Below are 24,553 nucleotides of genomic sequence, written 5' to 3' on the forward strand. Positions count from 1 at the left end.
CTGTTGAACTCTTTTCAGAGTAACTGACTCAACCCACTATACCAGTTGCCTTCATAATTTTAAAAACTTCAATAATGCCACCTCCTAATATCCATTTGCTTAAACTGAAAGGTTCATCTCCGTTAGTCTTTCATTTTTACTCATACCCTGCAGTCCTAGTTACTCTCCTCTGGACATTTCCTAGCCTGGAGACCAAAACTGTCCACAGTACTCCAGATGAGGCCTCACCAGTGCACTATAAACATTCAGCATAACCTCCTTGGACTTGTGTGGACACTCACATTGCGCTATATATAACCTAACATTCCGTTCGCCTTCTTAATGGCTACTGAACACTGTCTGGAGGTTTATAGTGATGAGTCCACTACAACTTCTAAGTCCTAAGTCAGATGCAAGGCAGAAACAAACTCTGTTGGTCTGTCATAGTTTCTCATTCATACACAAACCAGCTGTTGCATTGGATCAGTTCATAATTATTTGTTAAACAGAACTGTACATATTTGGAAGGAAAACCAGTGAAAGCCCTCAAAGACAATGGGAGAACTGTACATGGTGAACAAAGGAGGAGCCTGATACAGGCCCATAATGCTGGATCTGTGAGGCAGCAGCACTAGAAACTGCTCCATCATGTCACTCTTGTTTTCACTGCGCTCATCTCACTTCATATCATTCTCAGATCTGCTTATTTCAATTCAAGGTTGTGGGAACACCAGAGCCTACACTGGCAGCATTCGACAGAAAAGCAACCCATCACAAGGCCCACTAACTTACACGGCCACACCTTATACTCAAACACTAGGGGCAATTTAGAATCTCCTTTCTAATCTTCAAGTTGAAGTATCCATGCAGGGTAAATATGACCCTCCATGCACAGAGATAACCAAGTGAGAGTGAAACACAACATGTTGGGTTTGTCAGGTGGCAGTGTTACCAGTGGCACCACACATGCTACCCTGCCATGAGTCCACTGAGGACTAGACTCAACATCACATTGAAAATCAAAGTCAAAACTCAAAATCACAGGCTGATCCAACAATCATGAATTTCATCACGACAACTTAGTAGTGTATGTGGCCCCCCATTTTCCTGTATGCACTCCCAACAATGTCTGACCATGCTCCTGATGTAACAGCAGATGGTGTCCTGCAGGATCTCCTCACAAACATGGATCAGGGCATCAGTGAACTCCTGAACAGCCTGTGGCGCTACTTGGCGGCGATGGATTCACTAATACATAATGTCCCAGAGGTTCTCAAATGGATTCAGGTCTGGGGAACATGCAGGCCAGTCAGTAGCATCAATGCCTTCATTATCCATGACCTACCTACACACTGTGGCCACATGAAGCCGAACCTTGTCCTCCTCCAGGATTAACCTTGGGTCACTGCACCAGTGTACGGTCTGACATTGGCTCTGGGGATTTCATCCCGGCACCTAACAGCAGTCAGGGTATCGTTGCCTAGCATGTGGAGGTCTGTGCAACCCTCCAAGTATATGCTTCACCAGACCATCACTGACAAACCGCCAAAGTGGTCATGTTGGATGATGTTCCAGGCTGCATAACGTTCACCATGGTATCTCCAAACTCTTTCACATCTGTAACATGTGCTCAGTTGAACCTGCTGTCATCTGTGAAGAGAACGAGGCGACAGTAATGGAGCTGCCAATTGTGGTATTCTCTGGTGAATGCCAATCGAGGTGCATGGTCATTGACTGTGAGCAAAGAACCTAACAGAGGATGGCAGGCCCTCATGCCACCCTCATGGAGTCTGTTTCTGGTAGTTTGGTTAGAAATATGAACACCAGTAGCCAGCTGGAGGTCATTTTGTAGGGTTCTGGCAGTGCTTCTCCTGTTCCTCCTCTCACACAAAGGAGCAGATACCAGTCCTGCTGCTGGGTTGATGCCCTGCTACTGCCCTGTCCAGCTTTCTTTGTGTAATGTCCTGTCTCCTGGTATCTCCTCCCTGCTCTTGAGACTGTGCTGAGAGACACAGCACACCTTCTTGTGACAGCATGTATGGATGTGCCATTCTGAAGGAGCTGGACTGCCTGTGCCTCCTGAATCATCTGCAGGTACTGCCTCATGCTACCAGTAGTGACAAGGACATTAAAAAACACAAAATAAGAGAAAAATCAGTCAGGAAGGATAAGGAGAGAACAACTGTCTGTGGCCACTATTCCCATTTTGAGGGTTGTCTTGCTGTTGCCTCTCCAGGTCACCTGTTGTCACTTTCGTTTGTACCAAAGCAGGGGACGTTAATTCACAATTTCTTATGCTTCCTAAATGGACAGACTGATATTCCTGCAGCTTAATTGTAGTTGGTGTTAGACTATGGTGTTTAAGTGTTCCCTCGGTTTTTTTGAGCAGTGTAATTTTAAACTGTGGAGCCAAGGGAAAAATGTGAAATGTAAATCAAGGGAAAATGTGTCTTTGTCCTAATCATTTTGGAGGGCACTGGACATGTTGGGGTTAGTAGGCCCGGTGTGAATGTGTGAGCCCATGAAGGGCAGGTGCCGTGTTTAGAACTGTTTCCTGCTTTGCACAAAATGCTGGCTCTAGCAACCATGAAGTAGATTAAGCAGGTTTGAAGGTCTTATGTTCTGTATATTACTTTAAATCAGGAATATGCTCCACAATATCCCTCCATTTCCAGAGGAAGCCTCTCTATAATCTTTAAGCTGTAAAGTACAAATTCTAGTCTGGTAACTGAGTAACTTTCTTACCTTGAGCAAATGGCATAATCTTCTTAATCTAACTGGGTAGCAATTTGCCCTGCTGATAAGAATCAGAGAGCTGTAGCCTAAGCACATGATTCCTGTTCTTACTGCTCAGGAACTGAAGTAAATTACATTCAGCAATTTACAAACATGTGAATAATGGTGAGGAGCTTTCTCGTGAGTGCTGGTAGCACACTTGATTTAGTGGACTCAGATATCAGGTTGCTCTGGAGCATTGACAAGGAAATGACACAACATCACACAGTAAAGGAAGCAGAAGTTTGTCATGTCATGTCATTTTCTAAGCACCTAATCCTCGGCGGGGTCACATTTTGGGTCTGGAGCCTAACCCTGGCATCATAGGGCACAAGGCAGGAACAAACCCTGGACAGGATGACACTCCATCACAGGGTGAGCACACACACACACACTAAGGCCAATTTACTGATGCCAATCCATCTAGCCACGCAGACACGGGAAGAACATGCAAACTCCATGCAGGGAAGACATGGAAGTGAACTCTGGTCTCCTTAATGTGAGGCAGCAGTGCACTGCAATGTTGTACTTTTTTAATATTTTGCCTACTTACAAATTGTAGCTGTGAATTTAACCTTCACTGAAAAAGTCATATATTCAGTATGTATGCAAATAAAATGTGTTAACTCTTACGAAGACAGAGTAATGCACAGCTTAAAATATAAAGCTTCAAGCTCATGCAGGTAATATGCCCAGACATTCAGATATTGTATCAAGCATGGTTATGTAGCAGTTAGCTGTACTGCCTCCTTCTCCAAATCTGAGGTTTGTTATTTTTTTATTTTTTTTTAGCCCTTAGCAGTATCTCTATTTTCTGACCCCCATCCCTCTTAGTCCCTCTTCTTTTGGTGGGTACCAGGGTTCTGAGAGTTCATGCATCTCACAAGGAATCAACATGGCCCCAGAATTGTGTGCAGATTACATGTTCTCCGTATGTCTACATGTGCCTTTATCCCGGAACTGCGGTTTTCTTCCTACATTGCAAATATGAGCAGTTTATTTCAAATGGCAGTATGTGTGAGGGGCCCAGAAAAGACAGTAGGCCTCAAATTGGACTCCACTGAGGTCCTTTATACATCACAGGTCAGGAAACAAGATTAAAATATAAGCTGTGAGAGAAGGCCAGGGACCTTGCCCCACCGGGAGACCTGAAGAAGGAGGGGACCAGGAGAGGGGCAATTCCCACCCCGGGATGCAAGATGGCAGGCCTCCGGGATTGCATGGGAACCATGGACCTGGGAAGCTCAATCCTGTGGGGATCTGTGACCACCGCCAGGGCCATGGACTGCAGCACTTCCGCCACACCAGGAGGTGCTGCAGGAAGGGCATCAGGGAGAACCTGGAGCATATCCGGGTACTGTGGTGGTCGGCTGGGGGCTGTGCCCAGTCGTGGCACCTGGACAGACCAGGAGAGGGACTGTGCCTTCCCAGGACCACGAGAGAGCAGCCACCCTACCTGGTTTGGGGGCCACGGGGTTTGAGCATGGAAGCTCAACCCTGTAAGGGCCCATGGCCACCGCCAGGGGGAGCCTCGGACAGTAGCGCTTCAGCCACACCTGGAGGTGCTGCAGAAGGAATACTGAGGACACCCGGAATGCTTCCGGGTGCTCATGCGGCACTTCCGCCACACCAGGAAGTGCCGCAGGAAGTCCATCGGAAAGCACCTGGAGCACATCTGGGTGGACATAAAAGGGACCGGCTCCCTCCAGTCGGGAGGAAGAGGACAGAGCTCGGCAGAGAGGAGTGGAGGCGGTGAAGGACTCAAGAAGAGGGCGATTGGTGCAAGGGCACTGTTTGTGGTGAACTTTGTGTAAATAAATGTGTGCTTTGCGGAGCTATCGGTGTGTGTCTGTCTGTGTCCGGGGCTGGACTTCCACAGTGCATTATAAAAGGGGCCACCTCACTCCACTCAGGGGGACAGAGATTGTGGGAGAGGACTAAAGTAAAGTCAAAGGACTAAGCATTGCATGTGAATTGTGCACTTTGTGTGTGCTGTATAAAAGACAAAAGAAAATTAAAAGTGTGTGCTTTTGGAAAATTCTGAGTCCATCTCTGTCTGTGTTCCAGGCACAGTATCCCCGTCACTTCAGTGGGGCATTGAGACCCACATTGAGACCACAAAGTAAGCGCCCCCGATGGCCTCTCCAACACTGACCCAAGCTTTTCCTAGATGGTCTCCCATCCACATACTGGCAAGATCCGAACACGCTTAGCTTCAGGTGGATGACCTGTTCTGAAGTGCATGTGGCTTTGAAAAAGAATATACAGTACATATATTCTAATTATTACAACATTTCATTCTTGATTACTGTTTTATTGCAAGTACTGAGAAAAGCGCTATATAAATGTAATGAATTATTATTATTATTATTATTATTATTATTAAGATTAAATGGTTCAAGGATTTTTTTTGTTTTTTTACAAACTAGCCATTTTATTCAAAAACATTTCCCATTTTTGTTTCAGTTACTCTTTGTTCAGTTCATCCAAGTCAGTCAGCTCTGCATTATGGTTTACAGGACATGGGAGTGGCAGAAGAAATGAAGGCACAGAATACAGAGTAAGATCTTTTAAAAATTATTGTCGTGTTTCATAAACAAGAGTATCTTTGAATAATTTGTTTATTAACTTAAGATGTTCACAATTCATAGTAATGTGTCCAGCATATTCACTGGTACAAGAGTCTAGTAAAAGATGCACACAAATTTTAGCCCTATAACAGGAAATGCTAAAATCGGCTATGTGGTGTTGTTGCTAAGGCTCTAGTCACGCTGAAGCCAAATGTGTAATATATACATCTGGAGACAACCTTGCGTTAATTGTCCTTAAAAGTGGGTGGAAACAATTAGACGGCTCACTGAGTGTCACAATTCTAAACCAATCCAACGCCTCATGAAGGTGGCACTCAAAATAGGGGCGGAGATTCAAACAGCAAAGATCAGCGCTGCTCTTGTTAACCCAGTCCAACAGACAGCAAGCTTCAGTTTACGATGAACAATGCGTAAAGTCTCCTAAAAAGACTCCTGTTAGACATGTAAATGTGTGTCATGTGAGCAAAGAGCACATTGCATATTTTATTAATAATAATAATAATAATCATACATTTTATTTATTTGTAGGTGCCTTTCTAAACACTCAAAGACACAGAACAATAGATAAAACACAGATTATAAACAAAACTAAAATATAAAAATTATAATCAGAGAGAGCAATTGTAATCAAAGAGAAAAAGCAGTCTTAAACAAATGAGTTTTAAGTTTAGATTTAGATGGGTGTCGTCTGAGCACCCCATGGTGGTGGCCATGTGCCCCAACAGGGTGGAGCCTACCAGCTCCAATCTTGTGGTTCCCCTGCACCCCAGGGCGGTAACCCTCTCGTGTCCTGGGGGTGGTATTGGCGCTCTCCTGGTCCATCCACATCCCAGGCATCCGACTGTACAGCCGTCTATCATAAATTATTATTATTATTATAATATGTATGTATGCACAATCAAATTCAGCCACAGTGTAGTAGGTGACCAAGACATTGAATTAGGACAAAGAAGTGAGAGGCCTTGTGCTCTACAATATTACTCCGAGGCTACACTAAGATGCTGCCTTTAATGTTTCAGCTGAATACTTCATTCATGCTGCAGGTATTGATTTGCCTGCCATCCTGCACACATAATGAAAGTTTTCAGGTCTTTCCCTTGCTGTTTTTAAAAACAGGTTCAGTACTATTATATATGGATCACCTGTGAAACCCCAAAAAGTTGGCATAACAAATGATGAGAAGATGGCGAGAGTGAAGAGAATAACGAGGATTCATCTACAGACTAGAACACCAGGTAACGACAAAGTGGCCAGTCTGCTGACAAAGAGGAATTATGTGTTTCTAGTTTTAAATGTCAAAATTCTCATCTTTCAGGCGGCATGTACAGAGGATACTCTAGTATGGTATTATGAATAACAACCACACTGACCTCTCATAATGAGCATCTGTACACATTTAATATGTGTTTGTGTTTTTCTCACAGTGTTACCAGCTTGTGCACATGGGTAGGAGAAACTGCACACACACACATAGGCAAACATGGATACTGTATGTGAGACAGCACAGTGACATTGTCATTACAATGCTGCCATGTGGTTGCACTTTGAATGTGGCCTTCAGGAACAGATAGTATCTGTTGTTCCTTCTGGAGAAGGCAAAAGAGATTAATGTTGTTTTGTATACTCTACCTTGTAGTTTTCTGGCACATGTAGGTTTTTATGTTAAAGACAGAATTTTGTTATTGATGACGTAAGTCGATGCTCACTAAGTACAATATTGGCTAAAAGTTTTGGCAGTGACCCAAATGTTGTGTTATGCAAAATTTGTAGCTTCTATTTTTGTGTGGGAAATTCACATTGTTTTTATTTTATTGTGCCGAGTGATCAGATGTATATTAATTCATTGCAAAGAGCTTTATTAGCATACAAAGTTAACGTTATCACAAAAAAACATTTTCACTTATTTTGGCCCTAGCACAAAACAATCAGCTAAATGTGTCCAGCAAGCATCAGGATCGTCTCCTCCTGAGGAGTCAACTACAGAATCGTGTTGCCACCAGTGCAGATCATGCTCAGTATTGGCAGCAGGTAGGTGTGAGTGCTTCTGTACAAACGGTGAGGTGAAGTCTTTTGGACAACGGCCTTGTGTAAAGAAGGGCAGCAAAGAAGCCAAGAAAAACATCAAGGACAGACTGAAATTACTGCAGGTAGTACAAGGATTGGACAGCAGAAGACTGGTGGAAAGTTATGTTTTTGGATGAATCTTCCTTCGGACAGGAAAATCGATTGTCCGGGGAAGGAAAAGGTGGAATCTACCATGTGCCCTGTGTCATGCCAACAGTGAAGCATCCTGAGACAATCCATTTGTGGGGTTGCTTCTCATCCAAGGGAGTGGGCCCACTCACAATTCTGCCCAAGGACACTGCCATAAATAAAGAATGCTATCAAAATGTCCTCCAAGAGCAACTTCTCCCAACAATCCAGGTGCAATTTGGTGATGATCTGCATATTTTCCAGCATGATGGAGCACCATGTCACAAGGCAAAAGTGATAACAAAGTGGCTTGGAGGTCATAACATTGAAAGTTTGGACCTGTAATCTTAAGATCTGGACCCAGATCTTCATCCCATTAAGAACCTATGGTCAGTTTTCAAAAAGCGGGTGGACAAGCAGAAGCCCACAAATTGTGATCAATTCCAAGTTCTAAAAAGTTAACAATGGATCACCAGCAGTCAGGATTTGGCACAGAGGCTGATATCCAGCATGCCGGAGTGAAGTGCAGAAGTTATGAAGAAGGGTCAACACTGAAAATTATGACTCTCTACATAAATTTTATGTATTTGCCAATAAAAGCTTTTGAAACTTATGAAATGTTTATAATTGTTCTTCAGTATACGATAGAAACGTGTAAAAATAATCTGAAAATGCTGAAGCAGTAAAGTTTGAAAAACACATTTGTTTTTTTGGCCACTGCTGTTCAGCATGTGGAAGGCAAATAAGAAATTGGAGAACTGAAGAAAAACTGGGGTGCCAGCCAGACCACCCTGTTTACAACATGTCCAAAAAAACAGAACAAAAGTGGGCGCATGGTGGCACAACAGAACATGGGAGTTACAACTGCCTCAAAAAATAATAAACTCTCTTCAGTGAGACTTTGTCTGGGAGCTCCACCAGCTGTGAGCCCTCAGATTTATACCACCCCAACCGGAAGGGGCATGGCTTAACTGTGTGTGGGCATGACTGGGGTGCCCACCTTGAATGGCTTCTCAGAGCTAGGGAGGAGAATGGAGATGATACAGTTAGCACTGTGCTCCCTCTTGTCTCGGCAGGTTATTGCAAACTTAGCAGGGCCTGGAAATTGATTCTCATTCCCCCATGTGTAACAAGTGTTGCAAAATATTCATCCATTATCCAACCCGCTATATCCTAACTACAGGGTCATGGGGGGGTCTGCTGGAGCCAATCCCAGCCAATACAGGGCACAAGGCAGGAAACAAACCCCAGGCAGGGCACTAGCCCACCGCTGGGCACACACACCCACACACCAAGCACACACTAGAGACAATTTAGGATCACCAATGAACCTAATCTGCATGTCTTTGGACTATAGGAGGAAACCGGAGTACCCGGAGGAAACCCACGCAGACACGGGAGAACATGCAAACTCCACGCAGGGAGGACCCGGGTAGCGAACCCAGGTCTCCTTACTGCAAGGGTTGCAAAATATATCAGGGTGATGTCTGATTTTCTACATTATTGTACATTTTCATAGTGCAGCTAATGGATTATAGTCACATACTGAGGAGGAGAGTCTGAGATGGAAAACAGAAACCAAATTTCAGTGCTTCTTTCATTTGTTTGTTGAGCAAAATAATCAAACACACAGTCTTGAGGTATGAGAATGTTATTCCCCCTATTAATGATTGGGGAGTATTTTGAGTCATCATTGAGCCCAGAATGACACTTTAATACAGTATATACTCGTGGATAAGTCGGGACTTGATTTTATTGTATAATTTCTGGTATTTTATAATGTCGTTTGTATAAGTCGAATGCGGAAAACTCACCCTATTGGTCCAAGAGATTATGATATGCTAATGCCCACCTGAGAGAGTAACCACAGCCTTTATATTCTATGTTGGTGCAGCAATGTGCTGTATCAGCGTGTGCACCTAACCTCTCTCTGTCTCTCTCTATTGTGCCTATGTGACCACACGGTAATACCCGAACTATTCCAAAGTAATGTTTGCACTGATTTATGTTTTTTGTATCTCACGCCTTCATACACCTTTATCGTAAGAGCATCCCTTATCAATGATGGAGCGTTTGATCACAAGAAAATATAAAGCTGGCTTTAAATTAAACATCATTGAAGTAGCAAAAGAAATTAGTAACCACGATGTTGCAACAAAATTAGATGTGTCTGAGAAACTGATGTGAGTTTGGAGGAGGCAAGAAGATGTAAAAAAAAAAAAACATTTAAGTGTCACATTTTTCAACGGACGTATAAGTCGGGGTCTGATTTTATGATCGATTGTTCGGGTTTCAAGACCCATCTTATACGTGAGTATATACAGTAATTCCAACATTCTAAAAGGATGTTTAAAACAGGACCAAAGAAATGTGAGAATTGTTAGGGTCCCAGATGGGACAGCCCTGTTTATTTCTGAGGATTGTCATAGGGCCTGTGTGCTGTGTGTGGTGATAGTTATTGTACAGGCATTTGCAGAAAGATGTTGCCATTTAATTAAAGATGGTCAGATACTGGTTTGGAGAACTTACTGATATACCTTAGAATAATTGGTAAAAGCAATATTAACAGAGGTTTATTTTAGACAGGGAGAAAGAGAGAATCACGGTCAAAACTGGTCTAGGTCAAAAATCAAAAGAGACAATATGAGGAAAATTAATCCTAATAAAAATCACAGTTAAAAAAAATCGGGAGTGGTCTCCCCTCGACTTTCTCATATACTCAGATATGGGAATGGATAATTGAGGAGTAAACCGCAAGACAATAATATTTTTATATTATGTACATTAAAGAACCATCAACAGCAAATCAAATCAAATTAATAATATACCGAACAATTATTATAAAAGTAAAGTTGAATAAATCGGACTCTGCACCTGCATGAATAAAAGTTAAAGTACCACCTCCGGGTAGAGGAAATAGCCCAAAAGTTGGAAGAAATTTACTTGTATGCAAAATTTGGTTGATGTAAGTGAAAGCGTAGTCAGGTTATCGTGTTTACACACACACAGACAGAAACATAACTCCACACTCAGGGAGTTCTAAAACATCGAGATTCATCAAAATCGCGACATTGAATCTTTGGACAATTACAATACTTTCCCTATACAGTGGAACCTCGGTTCACGACCATAATTCGTTCCAAAACTCTGGTCGTAAACTGATTTGGTCGTAAACCGAAGCAATTTCCCCTATAGGATTGTATGTAAATACAATTAATCCGTTCCAGACCATACAAACTGTATGTAATTATATATTTTTGTTAAGTTTTTAAGCACAAATATAGTTAATTAAACCATAGAATGCACAGTATAATAGTAAACTAAATGTAAAAACATTGAATAACACTGAGAAAAAATTGAACAACAGAGAAAACTAACACTGCAATAGTTCGCACTATAGTGCTACCAACCGCTGGCTAAAAACAATTTTTTTTTAATGAGTTTTAAGCACAGGGAAAAAAATGAACATTTGAAAAAATCTGTAATTTAATAAAGACAAGTAACATTGCAACAATGCACGCTACGAACTGATCGCTGTAAACAGAAGTGAAAACAAAATCAAGCCCAGTGCATTCTTTAACTGCCTTCCTACCTTATGCGTCCAGCTCTCTCTCTCTCTCACACCGTCTCTGTGTGTGTGTGTGTGTCTCTCGCTCTCGCGCTCGCTCTCTCTCTCTTGCTCGCTGCACAGGAAATGCACAGGGAGAGACTGAACACGTACAAACCGAAAGGGAAACTGGCTTGTTCGTATACCGAGTGTGTGGTCGTGGGCCGAGGCAAAAGTTTGGCGAACTTTTTGGTCGTAAACCGATTTTTACATGTACCGAGACGTTCGTGAACCGAGGTTCCACTGTACTTTGTATACGAGAAAGTAAAATACGAAAACAAGTGAACTTAAGAACCCAAAAAAGGCAAAAAAAATTAAATCTGAGAAACTCATAAAATTGGTCTGGAACTATCCAGAAAGTTTAACAGCAAAGTGCCTCCATCTTACATAACAACATCATGATGATGTCATGTGTAGCAGCTTCTGGGAGACATGTGAGGGCGATAGGCTCCATCTCCAACAACAAAAGACTCAGAAAATTTACAAAATGGCAGTCTAGTTGGCTACACAAGGTGGTGAGAGTAATTGGATTTGAGAAATGTCACTAAGTGATAGTCACCTCACAGCACAAGAGCTTCAAGCACAGCTAAACAGTGGTCAAAAAAAGCAAGTCTCGGTTTCAGCTATGAAGAGGAGACTGTCCAGTCTGCAGTAGGCCACAGCTGGCCCTATTTTATCCTTTAAGGCAGTGGTTCTCAAACTGTGGGGCGCGAAGTAACAAAAAAGGGGGCACGAAGATGTGAAAAATAGAAAACAAGAATCAAAAATATGAAAAATACATCTATTGAAACCAAAACAAATTAACTTAAACTACATTCTGATACTAGAAAAATAAATGTAGAGTTAGATAAATGTCGATAAAAGTTAAGTAGGTATAATAAAATATGCATCTATGATATATCATTAATTAAAAAAGAACAAATTAGTATTACTGGGCTCCTTTCAAAAAAACATTAGGGGGGTGCGATTAAAACTGTTATGAAAACCCGGGCCGCAAATACTTAAAGGTTGAGAAGCGCTGTTTTAAGGGGTGGTTTTCTTCCTGCCACTCGCCCTGTCAAACCTGCAGCACAAAGTCTCCTCTTCACAGTACAAACTGACACCTGCTTTCAGAGGGTGTAGTCACACAGTCTGTTCCATCTCTGCTTTAAGACAGACAGAGGACTTTTAAGTAATCAACAGAAGTTGGGACATCTGTGCAAATTGTTTACTTCAACTTGCATGGCTTCATTTACTTTAATTGCTGCCAAACCTCTGTAGGTTGTAAGCTATTAGTTGCTCCCTGAGGAAGGCCCATTTGTAATATTCTGATATTTCCTTTTTCAGTTTTTGCTAACCTAAACTTTAAGTATAAACTTCTGGCAGTTTACTGCTTAACCTTTTCACCATTTTAGGTCATTCATTGCATTTCAACTGATTAAATCTGAAGACAAACTGGAAAAACTGAGGTGTTCTAAAGCTTTTGACCGGTAGTGTACATTCTCTAATAAAATAAATAAAGCGTTACAGTTTTGAACTGGAGTAGCAACAAGGGGCAGTTGTTATTAATGTTTGCCTTTCAGCTTCCATAGAGTTTCCACACCTTAGGACTGCCATTTACCTCCTACTAATCAGCTTTAAAGGTAGCCTCTGATATTTACTGAATGAAAAGCCATGGACTTCCCCACCCTGGAATAAAGAACAACCCTTCCTCATCCTCTGCAAAAACACAGACATCATTTAAATCCCCAAGACATTTCCAGATATTTTCTGTCTGTGGTTAAAGAATGTGAAGCAGTGTACCGTCATGCATTCCTGCTTTGTGATGTCAGAGGCTAACTGGTTAAAGATGAATGACTGCCCTGGTACAACAACTTTGATGTGGTTCAGGAACAACAGAAACATAATGAGATCAGACTCTCTGGCACCTTATCCAGAGCCGTGAACTCCCCAACCTGCTATATTCACCATGCTAAATTGTTAACTTAAAATCTACTAACTAGTCTTAGATTTGCATTGAAAATTCTCCATGAAAATATGTAGTAAAGCAGAAAATCCTACTTTACACAGCATTGGACGTGTTGTAAAGAATATTCAGCTACAGTCATTTCACTTGTCGTGATCTGCAGAAAGTCAAATCTCTTTCAGCTGCTCCGTCACCTCAATGTCTGTATCTCATGTGTGTACAGCACTATTCTGTTATGTTTTATTTTTTTATTTATTTTTTAGACTCCTTTGGTTCACCACAGGCAGTCAGCACTAGAAAAGCAAAGGAGCGAGATAACGAAGACCTCTGGGAGACAGAAGTGGACAATCTAATCGCATGGACCAACACTCTCTGCTATGCAGAAGACTAAAGGGGGACCATCACAGGCTTATTTAAACACTGTTTTGTTTTACAACTGAGACAGACCATGTGATCATTATGTGAGGCGAAATGGAGATATTTTATTTTATTTCTACATCCATCCATTTTTGAAACTGCCTTGAGTATTAAAGAAATCAAAGATGTGTCAGAAGGTACCTTAGTAATACTGGACAAAAAGCAAGAGGTAATCTGAAGATGGGGATGCCAATCCATTAGTCACTGGGCACACCACCTAGTCCTTAATTATATGTGAAGGAACAGGAGTACCTGGTGACAACTGACAGGAACACGTAGAGAACATACAGACACACATTAACAAAGTCCTGCTGAGAACTGAACCAGGTTGCATTGCATTACTGAATTTTTATAATTAGCGTAGAGTGAACATGGCACTTCCCATGAGGAAATAAGAAGTCTGTCTTTAACATATGACGGGTGCTCACAAATCCTTTCTGGCCTTGCTCTTAGATGTTAGCAGAATAGTTTAGTCAAATCAGTTATCACATCTTACAACAATTGTCTTCCACCCTTCTATTTATAAACCTTTTTTACTCCTGGTCAGAGCCTACAATACCAGCATCGAGTGCAAGGCAGGCACAAACTTTGGATGATGTGCCAGTCCATTGTAGGGCAAGTTCACACTCTACATACTCTTAGAGATCTTTGTGTTGTAGGGGGATAGTAGCAAAAGAGTTTTTATTAACCCAGTATTTTTGGTTTTATATGTTTTTCGTTGGTAAATCGGACCACACATTGTTCCTCCTGGATCTGAGGTTCAACTGTCAGACAGAGCGTCTGTTTCTGTTATCCCAGCATAGTTTTTCACAAGGAGGCCAGAAGGCGTCATTCCTGTGGCATCACGTGGAAGGTGCTTCATATTGAAGGTGTTTCAAGGCCACTGCTGTGTGTTTTCAGTTTCCCTTGTGTGCAGAGCGAGGGCTGTGTCTGCATACCTGGTGTCAGGTCAAAGCTGTTTAGCAGGTTCATTGGAATTCATTAAAGATGCTTCTGGTCTTCTCTTGAATTTGAATTTCATGAAGTTTTAGGCTGCAGATTTGTCAGGTATCCAGTGTGATAACTGAAGGATTGCTTCTCTTCTTTTTGTAGATGATGTTGAGCCGTGAGCCCTCATCAGAAAATAGTGGCAAGGCACTTCCACAAAGAGAATGCTAGAAGTTAATGACAAGTGCAAAATAGTAGAAAGGACACACAACAATAGTAAAGCAAAAGTGTACATACATCAGAATCCCAGAATAATTATAACAGATTCAATATCTTGGGTGCTTTGGCAGCATCTCATAATTCTCCCAGAGAAGCTGAAGAAGATGTGGATAACTAGTCAGTGTTGCCACTGCAACCGTCATTGGGAAACAACGAACAAATATAGCAATGCCATTTGTATTAAATGAATCAGGAATTATTTACTGATAACATTTTCTAGTCCATGTAATCCAAATTTTAGGTTACAGGGACCTGAGTGCTATGCATGACAAGAACCAAGCTTGGTTTGTGTGGCAGTCTGTAGCAGGACCTACTCACACTCACAGCCACAGGGCCACCTTAGATTGACTAACCACCCTAACCCATGTGAGTCTGGGATGTCAGAAAACAAGACAGTACTCAGAGAAAAAGCCACGCAGGCACACAGAGAACATGCAAACAGACTGCAACCAAATACAAGATTCAAACCTAGAAAGTGAGGAAACAGTGCCAACCATTGGACCAAAAGCATGCTCATTGGCCCTCAGTGGAAACATCGATCCAAATAATTGGGTGACCTTGAGCTGATGAAAACAGTAACTGGCACAGACAATAATGATAATTTACATTTATATACCTCTTTTCTCACTACTCAAAGCGCTTTAAGTGAGTGGGGAGCCAGTTCAACTACCACTAATGTGTAGCATCCACCTGGGTGATGTGACGGCAGCCATTTTTTCTCCAGTACACTCACCAGACATTAGCTAATAGGTGGTGAAATGGTGAGAGAGACAGCCAAATAGAGACAGGGGGTGATTAGGGGGCCAGAATGACTCGGCCATGGAAGGCAATTTAGCTAAGACTCCAAGATAACACCCTGCTCTTACATTGGATACCCAGGGATCTTGTATGACCACTGAGAGTCAGGACCTTGGTTTCACATCTCATCCTTAGAATGGCACCGGGTTAAGAGCACAGTGTCCCCGTCACTGCACTGGGGCATTGTGATCCACATTCAGCGCCCCGCCTGCTTCACCAACACCTCTTCCAGCAGCAAGCCAAGATTTTCCCACGTGGTCCCCCATCCAAGTAGTGGCTGGGCCTGAGCATGCTTAGCTTCAGGTGATTGAGCTCTCCCAATGTACATGTAGTATGGCAGCTGGCAGTGGTATGAGAGTGACATTTTACAGATACCCAAGCAGTAAAGTCGAACAGGAGTATGTCACATTGTGAAAATGAAAACGTAACTATAAAACCAGGCATTTGAGCATTGTGTTTGTCTGTAAACACATATCAGAATGTGCATACACCTGTAATTGTTTTGGCCAATCAGAATAACCTTGCTATATGCACAAAATGGGGCAGAATATTATGAATTTAGATTTAGAGTTGAGTTAGGAAGTAATATTTCAATATGTTTTGGCCACTTTATCCTGCTGTAACAGTCTGAGACCGCCTCACCAGGCTGATCCTCTCCACTTTTGTCATATTTTGAGAGTATCTACTGCTAAGTGATGACCCCACTGAATAAGGTCAGAAGCAGAGGAGAAGGAAAGTACAACGGCCTTTCTTACAAAAGCACTCAAGTGAGCCAGACAGGCTCCCTGGTGAGGCTTTATCTGACCCTTAAGTTCTGCAATGTGAAGCCAACTTTATTTAAGAAAGCTTGACGTGTGTTTACAGAAGCAGAGAGCAGCTAAGTGAGTGTCAGCTCTGTCAAAGCAAGCCTGTAATAAATCTGATGGGGTGGGAGTGAGTGACTACAGTCGGATATCAGTTGAAGTTTTCCACAAAGAGCTAAACCGGAGGGGTTGTGTGAAACTTCCATTTTATATTCTGACTGGGTCTTCGGTGGTGTTGATTCTATAATGTTTTGGGAACACTTACTGGAAGCTAGGAGCTCTGGGTTGCAGGTATGATGCTATAAACCACCAAAATCATTCTTATCTTGTCCTTTTAGGCAAGGAGGAACTATTCACACAGTAGCATGATGGTTAGTGCTGCCACTTCATGCTATGTGGAGGACACTCTTTGGATTGCCAGGAACCACGTCTTGTTGAGAAGGGAAATGACGTGAATCTAGGACAGCACAGGCTCATTCATAGGCTGATTAGGCCATGATTAGTGAAGCAGATCTCAACGCCTGATTTGGAATTGATAAAGAAATCCAATTTGACGTCTGTGGTTTTTACATTACACGTCTTAATGTGACTTGAGTGTTTACTTACACGTTTAACGTATGTATGTACTGCGCATGCATTGTGACAGGGTCATGCAGGTGTAAACATGGATTCCCACCTGTTTCATCTGCTGATGCTCTTCAGTGTTCTGCATTTTAGAAGCAGAACCCATTTTGTAAATGTGATCATTTGACATAGATGTTTACCGTATCACATGATGCACAGAAATGTAGTAACTAAGACATAGCTTTGAGTAAAAAATCTGATCTCTAATATGGAGAAGCAGAATTCAGTACAGTATAGAAAAGCAGCCTGTATCCAATCTGTCAGATACCATGTGGTTTTGGATGTTTACACAAAAATCCGACTTGTGTCAGATACGTGGTAAAATCAGAGTCTTATCACCTCAGAGTAGTAGTGTAAATGCAGCCGTAGAATCTTATCCATGTCGGACAGCCTGGAGGAAGAAGAGGACCGATTTCTTCTCCCCTCCCCACCCTCCTCACTCACGGTACCAGTGAAGTCTCAGGCTCTATTCTTACCATTCCTCCGCTCTAACTAAATCCTATCTATACACTGGTGAAATTTGATTTTTACTATTTAATTATTATGTTGATTATTATAACCTTTTTTCTATTAGCTTTACAGTCAACACTGTTAAAGTATTTTAATTAAAGTCTTTTGATCTGTGGCCCAATCCCGGCAGTGCTGAATTGCTGCTGTTATGTACATGGTTTTTAGTATCGATACAAGCAGGAACAGGAGACATTCAGACTCCAAAGGTCTGTTTATCAGTAACTTGCAAGGATGTGAGAAATGGCCACTGTTCAAGTACTTCTGTAATTTATTTAAGAAGTGCAGTCAACAACTGTAATTTAGTTATTACCTTCACTGCACCACAGATGACTCCCAAGCGTGACATAAAGGCATTCTCCTCCATCCTGGAATTGGCCTTTTCACTCTGTCTTTGTGATTTTATTGTGTGTGTATCTACATATACAAGCTATTCTGGTCCACCTATACCAAAGGAAGAGTGCAATGCATAGTCAGAAAAGTTAAAATAAACTTGAGAATAATTAAGTGAAATAGTCTTTGAGAAATCCACCAGGTTGGAAAGTGATTTGAACAAAATGGTGACTATTTATACCATCTCACGAATGACGATGTTGATCACGATTTCCAGGAACAAACCTTTAGAAAACTCAATGTGATCATAGTAACAGAGCTAAAAAATAGATGTGCCAATCCTAACACAAAATGTTATTGTGGTAAATATTAAAATAAAGATGTTAAAAAGTTAAAACTCTTGGTAAAGAGTTCCCACTAATACTGTATATTCAAAATGCCAAAAGGTTCTCCATTCTAAAAACTGACATACAAGAGAACCTTCGTCTCATGATAGAAAAATGTATTTCTTTTGGAAAACAATTAAATAAACTCCTCATGCATAACATTACTGCTATGATATAAGTGCAATTCCAAATAGCAAAAAGGATGTGAGACCACTAAAAGACTCACCCCAGACAGTCAGGAAGGCTTCGGCCTGCACAGGTCTAAAATGGAGCCATAACTTCAAAAGTTCACAAAAAACATAAATATCCCAAAATATATTTAAAAAATGCCCCACAAGGGAGAGGAACCATCAAAATCTCTGGCTTGAATGACAAGTACTAATAAAAAATCTTTAGAAAAGAATACATTTACCTGTATTTGTAAAAAACAAAAGAAGTTCAAAAATAGTAGAAAACACAAATGAGGTAAAAAACAATCACATCCCAAAACATAATCCAACAATCAAAAACTAAGAAGTAATCAAATAAATCCACCATTTTTTTACCTGTTGTTGAATTTGAGGGAACCTGCATGAACACTCTGCTCCTCGGCCAAAATGGGCTTTTCCAGTGATTACAACATGTCTTCAAGCCTTATAACACACTGGTGAGGCCATATCTGGAGTTCTCCAGGCTACAAAATGGACAAAGCAGTGCTAGGAAAAGTCCAGAGAAGAGCGACGAGGCTGATTCAGGGACTACAGGGGATGAGTTATGAGTAAAGATTACAAGAGCTCAGTCTTTACAGGAGATGAAGAGAAGACCTGACTGAAGTGTTTAAAATGATGAAGGGAATTAGTCCAGTGGATCAAGAAGGTGACTTTAAAATGAGTTCATCAAGAACACAGGGACAGAGTTGGAAACTTGTGAAGGATAAATTTGGCACAAACATTGGGAGGTTTTTCTTCACTCAGAAGACTATCGACACCTGGAATAAGATACCAAGTAGAGTGGTAGACAGGAGGACGTTAGGGACCTTCAAAACTCAACTTCATGTTATTTTTGGGGAAATTAAGTGGAGAGGACTGGTGAGCTTTGTTGGGCAGAATGGCCTGTTATTGTCCAGATTGTCCTAATGTTCTCTCCAGCAAACATGCAGATAACAGAAACAGACATGCACAGGGACTTCCTCTGGCTTCACCCGACTAGGTTTATTGCTGGTAAAACCAGTCAGGGGCTCCTTAACCTGCATGTGACTACTTTATTGTGTGCCACCCTGTATATCATTTATTGCCAGTCAGACATCTTACCGAATGTTTAGGGTTTTTCATAATTGGAAAGACAAGTTTAAAGCTTATGCATAAATCTGTTGCATTTAGCTTTTAAGACAAATATATAAATAGTGAACTTGATGCCTATGTATACAGCAAACATCTTTACAGAAGAGAATTTAAAATTTAAAAATATATTTTTTGAACTGTCTCTCCAAACAAGTAGTTTTCATTTAGAACTTCAGTGAAACTTTAGAGCTGGAAAATGTTGCTTTACGATCCTTACTTACATCACCCTAATTACTATGTGTGACACCTTAAAAGCATTAATGTGCTTGAGCCAATTAGTGGGTATAAATAGCCCTGTTTGATAGGAGGCCATTAATGTCTGTCTGTAGTAGCCCATAATACGGCAAGATCAGCTCAGCTTGGCAAAGAGAAACAACAGTCTATCATTACTTGAGGAAATGAACTCCAGTCAGTACGGAAAATTTCAGGGACTTCTAAAGTTTCCTAAGATGCCATCATAAGACCCATCAAACATTACAATAATAAAACCGTCTCTCATGAAGACCATCAAAGGAAAAGCACACTGTTGCAGACAGTAAGGTCATTAGTGTCTCCAGCCTCAGAAATGGCTGATAAACTGCACTTCACATTATAGCCTAAATAAATACAAGGAGTTCAAGCAGTAGACGCATCTCAACATGAACTGGCCAGATGAGACTGCGTAAATCAGGCCTTAGCAATAGAATTAAACTGCACAGACATCACCACTGAAACAGCCAGATAAGAACGAGGAGACTTGCTTGGACCAGGAAACACTGGCAGTGGACAGAAAACCAGTGAACATCTCTTCACTGTGGCCAAAAAGGACCAGACTGAAAACAAAATTGCAATCGAGGGAGAGGGGAGCCGTAAACCCCTGGGCCAAAAAACCAAAAAAAAAAGCTTAATATTCCAAGAGTTTATTTTTGAAAAAGACAAAAGTCTAAAAGGTTTGCCTAAAACAGCCAAAGTGAACATTTAACAATACAAAATCCACAATCCAAGAAACAGGAACAAAAGCAAAAAAGTTTAATAAACCAGAAGAACAAAAATGAGAGGCTACACTTCAAGAGCAACTTCTGAACAACAACAGAAATACTAGGCCTCGGCAGCAGGCTTATGGCCTGCCAGGCCCTTAAATGGAGTGTGGACCGTTTCCACAGGGTTTGGGTCCTCATCCCCTTAGGCTCAACATACAAATAACAGAGAACATCCCAATACAATAATAAATTGGATTAGCATACAATATAAATCGCTTACTAAGCAAGATAATATTAATTTAAGCATAATATAACACAGAAGGGAAGAAAAAAAAAAGCAAAATTTACAAAATACAATTAAAAACAAAACAACAAAAATGAATAAATAAAAAAAGAAACTTGAGCCAGGGTGTTTCATAACAGATAAAAAATCAAATGTTACCTGCATAAAATGATAACCCAGCCCAAAATGTAAAGGATGACATACATGAGTGGGCGTCCCGGCTGGGATGGGGCAAGTTTCGTTACTTGGATGGGAGGCCAGCCTTTCAGTTGTTCCCTGACTTAACCAAAACGTTGGCAGAAGATGACAGTTTGAAACTGGGTATGCTAGCAACACGGCAGGGTTGGATCGAGCAACAATACTCGGCTGGGAGGCCAGTATGGTAGGATGACATAAGGGGAGTTGATCAGTCAGGGCTACATGCTCCCCTGACATATTAGTTGGCAGCATCCCTGGGCACCGCTACCAGTGTGGACACCCACAACGCATGCTCGTTAACTCTAGTACCATGGGATTGCCTGGCTGGGTTCCAGAGGTGCCACCAGAGGGTGCTGTGGGGATGTGTGATCCATGCTTTCACTGACTTTGGCTTAACCCGGAAGTACTTCTAACTGGCTATGCCCTAGCACCAGAGGTACTGCTGGGACAAAGATAAAAGAAGCCATTCAACCTCATCCAGGCAAGTCAGAGTTGAGAGATGAGCTGGACAACACTCGCCTACGAGGAGTGGAGGAATAAAAGAGAGAAGAGAAGAAAAGAAACGTCTGTTACTGTACAACTTTGAAAAGCCATTTTGTAAGTTAATTAATAAACCTTGTGTTTGAACCCAGGACTTGTGTAGTTGTGGTTGTGTTTGTGGTGCTGCTTCGATCCCTACTGGTCACAAAAGCTACAAACAGTTTACCCAGTGGGAATCCTGTAGGTACAGAACAGCAGGGGGCTGAGGTCAGAGCTTTGAGGGACTCCTTGTGAGAAGAGACTAAAGTGCCAAGGTGACCGTAAAGGCCGGTTTGCTGCCCACTTCTGCCTCACTCTGTGACCTTGAGCGCCAAATGTAAAAAAAAAAAAAAAAAAATACACTTTATTGTACAGTGGTGCCTCGTACTTCGAACTTAATTTTCATTTCATTAATCAAAGGATAACTTAATACATGGAAGTTACATAGAACAGTGAACCATGAACTAAAAGAAAAAGTGGTGTCATTTTTACATGTTGTGACTAAAAAGTCTGCAAAGATGCCTAGATGGAAGTCTGCAATGTGCACTTTAATCACAATGTCTGAATTGTTTGATTTGTAATTTCAAATGTGAAGCAGGGGTGGAAATCAAGGAGAAACGGGCTTATGAGCCGATGTAGACTTTCAACAGTCATTCTCTTTGAACTATGTCTTGCGTTGGCATGAACATTACAAAAACCGACTGCCTGAAGGTGGGCTACACCTGATCATATCCAGGTTTTAACAGTGATGGCAACAGGCGCCTCCCAGAGGGAACTGGCTGTCGGGGCAGAAATAGCTCAGCTAACCTTCAGCTCCATCGTGCTCATTGTGCTGGAAGCCATAAACAGCTGACATGGCACTGCAGTAGGTTTCTGTATGGTGTGCGTGTACAAGCAGTATAAAATGGGAATCTGCAGCAGTGTCCGGTTCATCTGATGTAATCAGGGAATCTGACGGCAGACATTGCAATAAGGGCACCTAGCGAGAATGACACTGCTTTCATGAAATGTGAACTCTGACATTCCTTTAAGTCATCCGTAATACCAACATGAGGCTGACAAGTGTCACAACTCTGTGGAATGGTCAAGTCAGGATTCATTTATTTTGAGGCAAAGTAACGTTAATCAGATGACTTGCTAAAGTAGCTGAATGTGATGGCTGGATTAGTCTTGAGGTAGCTGGCTGAAGCCTCTCTACTTTAGATAGATAGATAGATAGATAGATAGATAGATAGATAGATAGATAGATAGATAGATAGATAGATAGATAGATAGATAGATAGATAGATACTTTATTAATCCCAAGGGGAAATTCACATACTCCAGCAGCAGCATACTGGTAAAAACAATATTAAATTAAAGAGTGATAACAATGCAGGTATAACAGACAGTAACTTTGTATAATGTTAACGTTTACCCCCCGGTGGAATTGAAGAGTCACATAGTGTGGGGAAGGAACGATCTTCTCAGTCTGTCAGTGGAGCAGGATGGTGACAGCAGTCTGTCGCTGAAGCTGCTCCTCTGTCTGGAGATGATCCTGTTCAGTGGATGCAGTGGATTCTCCATGATTGACAGGAGTCTGCTCAGCGCCCGTCATTCTGCCATGGATGTCAAACTGTCCAGCTCCATGCCTACAATAGAGCCTGCCTTCCTCACCAGTTTGTCCAGGCGTGAGGCGTCCCTCTTCTTTATGCTGCCTCCCCAGCACACCACTGCGTAGAAGAGGGCGCTCGCGACAACCGTCTGATAGAACATCTGCAGTATCTTATGCAGATGTTGAAGGACACCAGTCTTCTAAGGAAGTATAGTCGGCTCTGTCCTCTCTTACACAGAGCATCAGTATTGGCAGTCCAGTCCAATTGATCATCCAGCTGCACTCCCAGGTATTTATAGGTCTGCACCCTCTGCACACAGTCACCTCTGATGATCACGGGGTCCATGAGGGGCCTGGGCCTCCTAAAATCCACCACCAGCTCCTTGGTTTTGCTGGTGTTCAGGTGTAGGTGGTTTGAGTCGCATCATTTAACAAAGTCCTTGATTAGGTTCCTATTCTCCTCCTCCTGCCCACTCCTGATGCAGCCCACGATAGCAGTGTCATCAGCGAACTTTTGCACGTGGCAGGACTCCGAGTTGTATTGGAAGTCCGATGTATATAGGCTGAACAGGACTGGAGAAAATACAGTCCCCTGCGGCGCTCCTGTGTTGCTGACCACAATGTCAGACCTGCAGTTCCCGAGATGCATATACTGAGGTCTGTCTGTAAGACTGTACGATCCATGCCACCAGGTATGAATCTACTCCCATCTCTGTCAGCTTGTCCCTAAGGAGCCGAGGTTGGATGGTGTTGAAGTTGATTACACTGCAAATCAAATCTTTCTATATAATATGCAACCGTGGCTGTCCATTTGTCTGTCCAGGATTTTAAATCACCTGCAGCTCGCAAACCATTTGACCAATTGACCTGAGATTTGGTACACATATACTAGATGGCATCTACTTTCCTCTTTGATGATTGACTTCCAAGATTATTCCTCATTTTATTTTATTGTAGAATCAACTCTCGGCAGCGGTCAGCAGGGCAGCCATGTGGCACATGTGTACAAGCGCTGTTCTCATCCCTACCACCTTCGCTGTCACTTCCCCTACCTCTTCATATCTTAAAACATTCTTGAGGCAGATTGAAGACTTAAGTGCCATCTTAAGTGAAAAATTAAGGAAAATGTATTAAGTAATTGCAACAAATCAGTTTTAACACAAAAAGATGCCGACGAAAGAAGAGAAGAAGCGGGTCGCTAGGGTGGAGAAAAGAAGAGCTGCTCAGGAAGCAGCAAGCACATCAACCTCTGAGCAAACGAATGATAAACGTACAGAGAAAGAGGATGGAAAACTAGGAATGCTCACGTCAAGTGTATTCACTGCACGTTATCATGTAGTGCGGTGTTACCGGTTGTTTTATATTATTTTCACATACTAGCGATGTTTGGTCTTAACATCTGATGACCTGCACAATCCAACAATAACATGAATAATAACAATAGCGATAACAATAACAACACAGATATATTGAAATAAAAATGAAACAATCAAAACTTCAACAAGACATCAGCTCTT

At 41.8% G+C, this 24,553-nt stretch overlaps 1 protein-coding gene across 2 annotated transcripts in view; it reads left to right on the plus strand.

Annotated features, from left to right (window-relative positions):
• The window catches only part of LOC114658505 (ubiquitin-conjugating enzyme E2 U-like), a 126,803-nt gene extending 111,998 nt beyond the window's left edge, over positions 1–14,805 (plus strand). The window contains exons 9-11 of one of the 2 annotated variants that reach the window (XM_028810572.2): positions 5,221–5,314; positions 6,462–6,580; positions 13,354–14,805. In XM_028810572.2, coding sequence (XP_028666405.1) covers positions 5,221–5,314; positions 6,462–6,580; positions 13,354–13,481 — 341 coding nt within the window. In that variant the 3' untranslated portion in view covers positions 13,482–14,805. The remainder of the gene's footprint in view (positions 1–5,220; positions 5,315–6,461; positions 6,581–13,353) is intronic. The other variant, XM_028810573.2, reaches the window with a different exon arrangement.
• The last annotated feature ends 9,748 nt before the right edge of the window (positions 14,806–24,553 follow it).

Source organism: Erpetoichthys calabaricus, chromosome 10, assembly GCF_900747795.2.
Source record: "Erpetoichthys calabaricus chromosome 10, fErpCal1.3, whole genome shotgun sequence".
Classification (NCBI taxonomy): domain Eukaryota; kingdom Metazoa; phylum Chordata; class Cladistia; order Polypteriformes; family Polypteridae; genus Erpetoichthys; species Erpetoichthys calabaricus.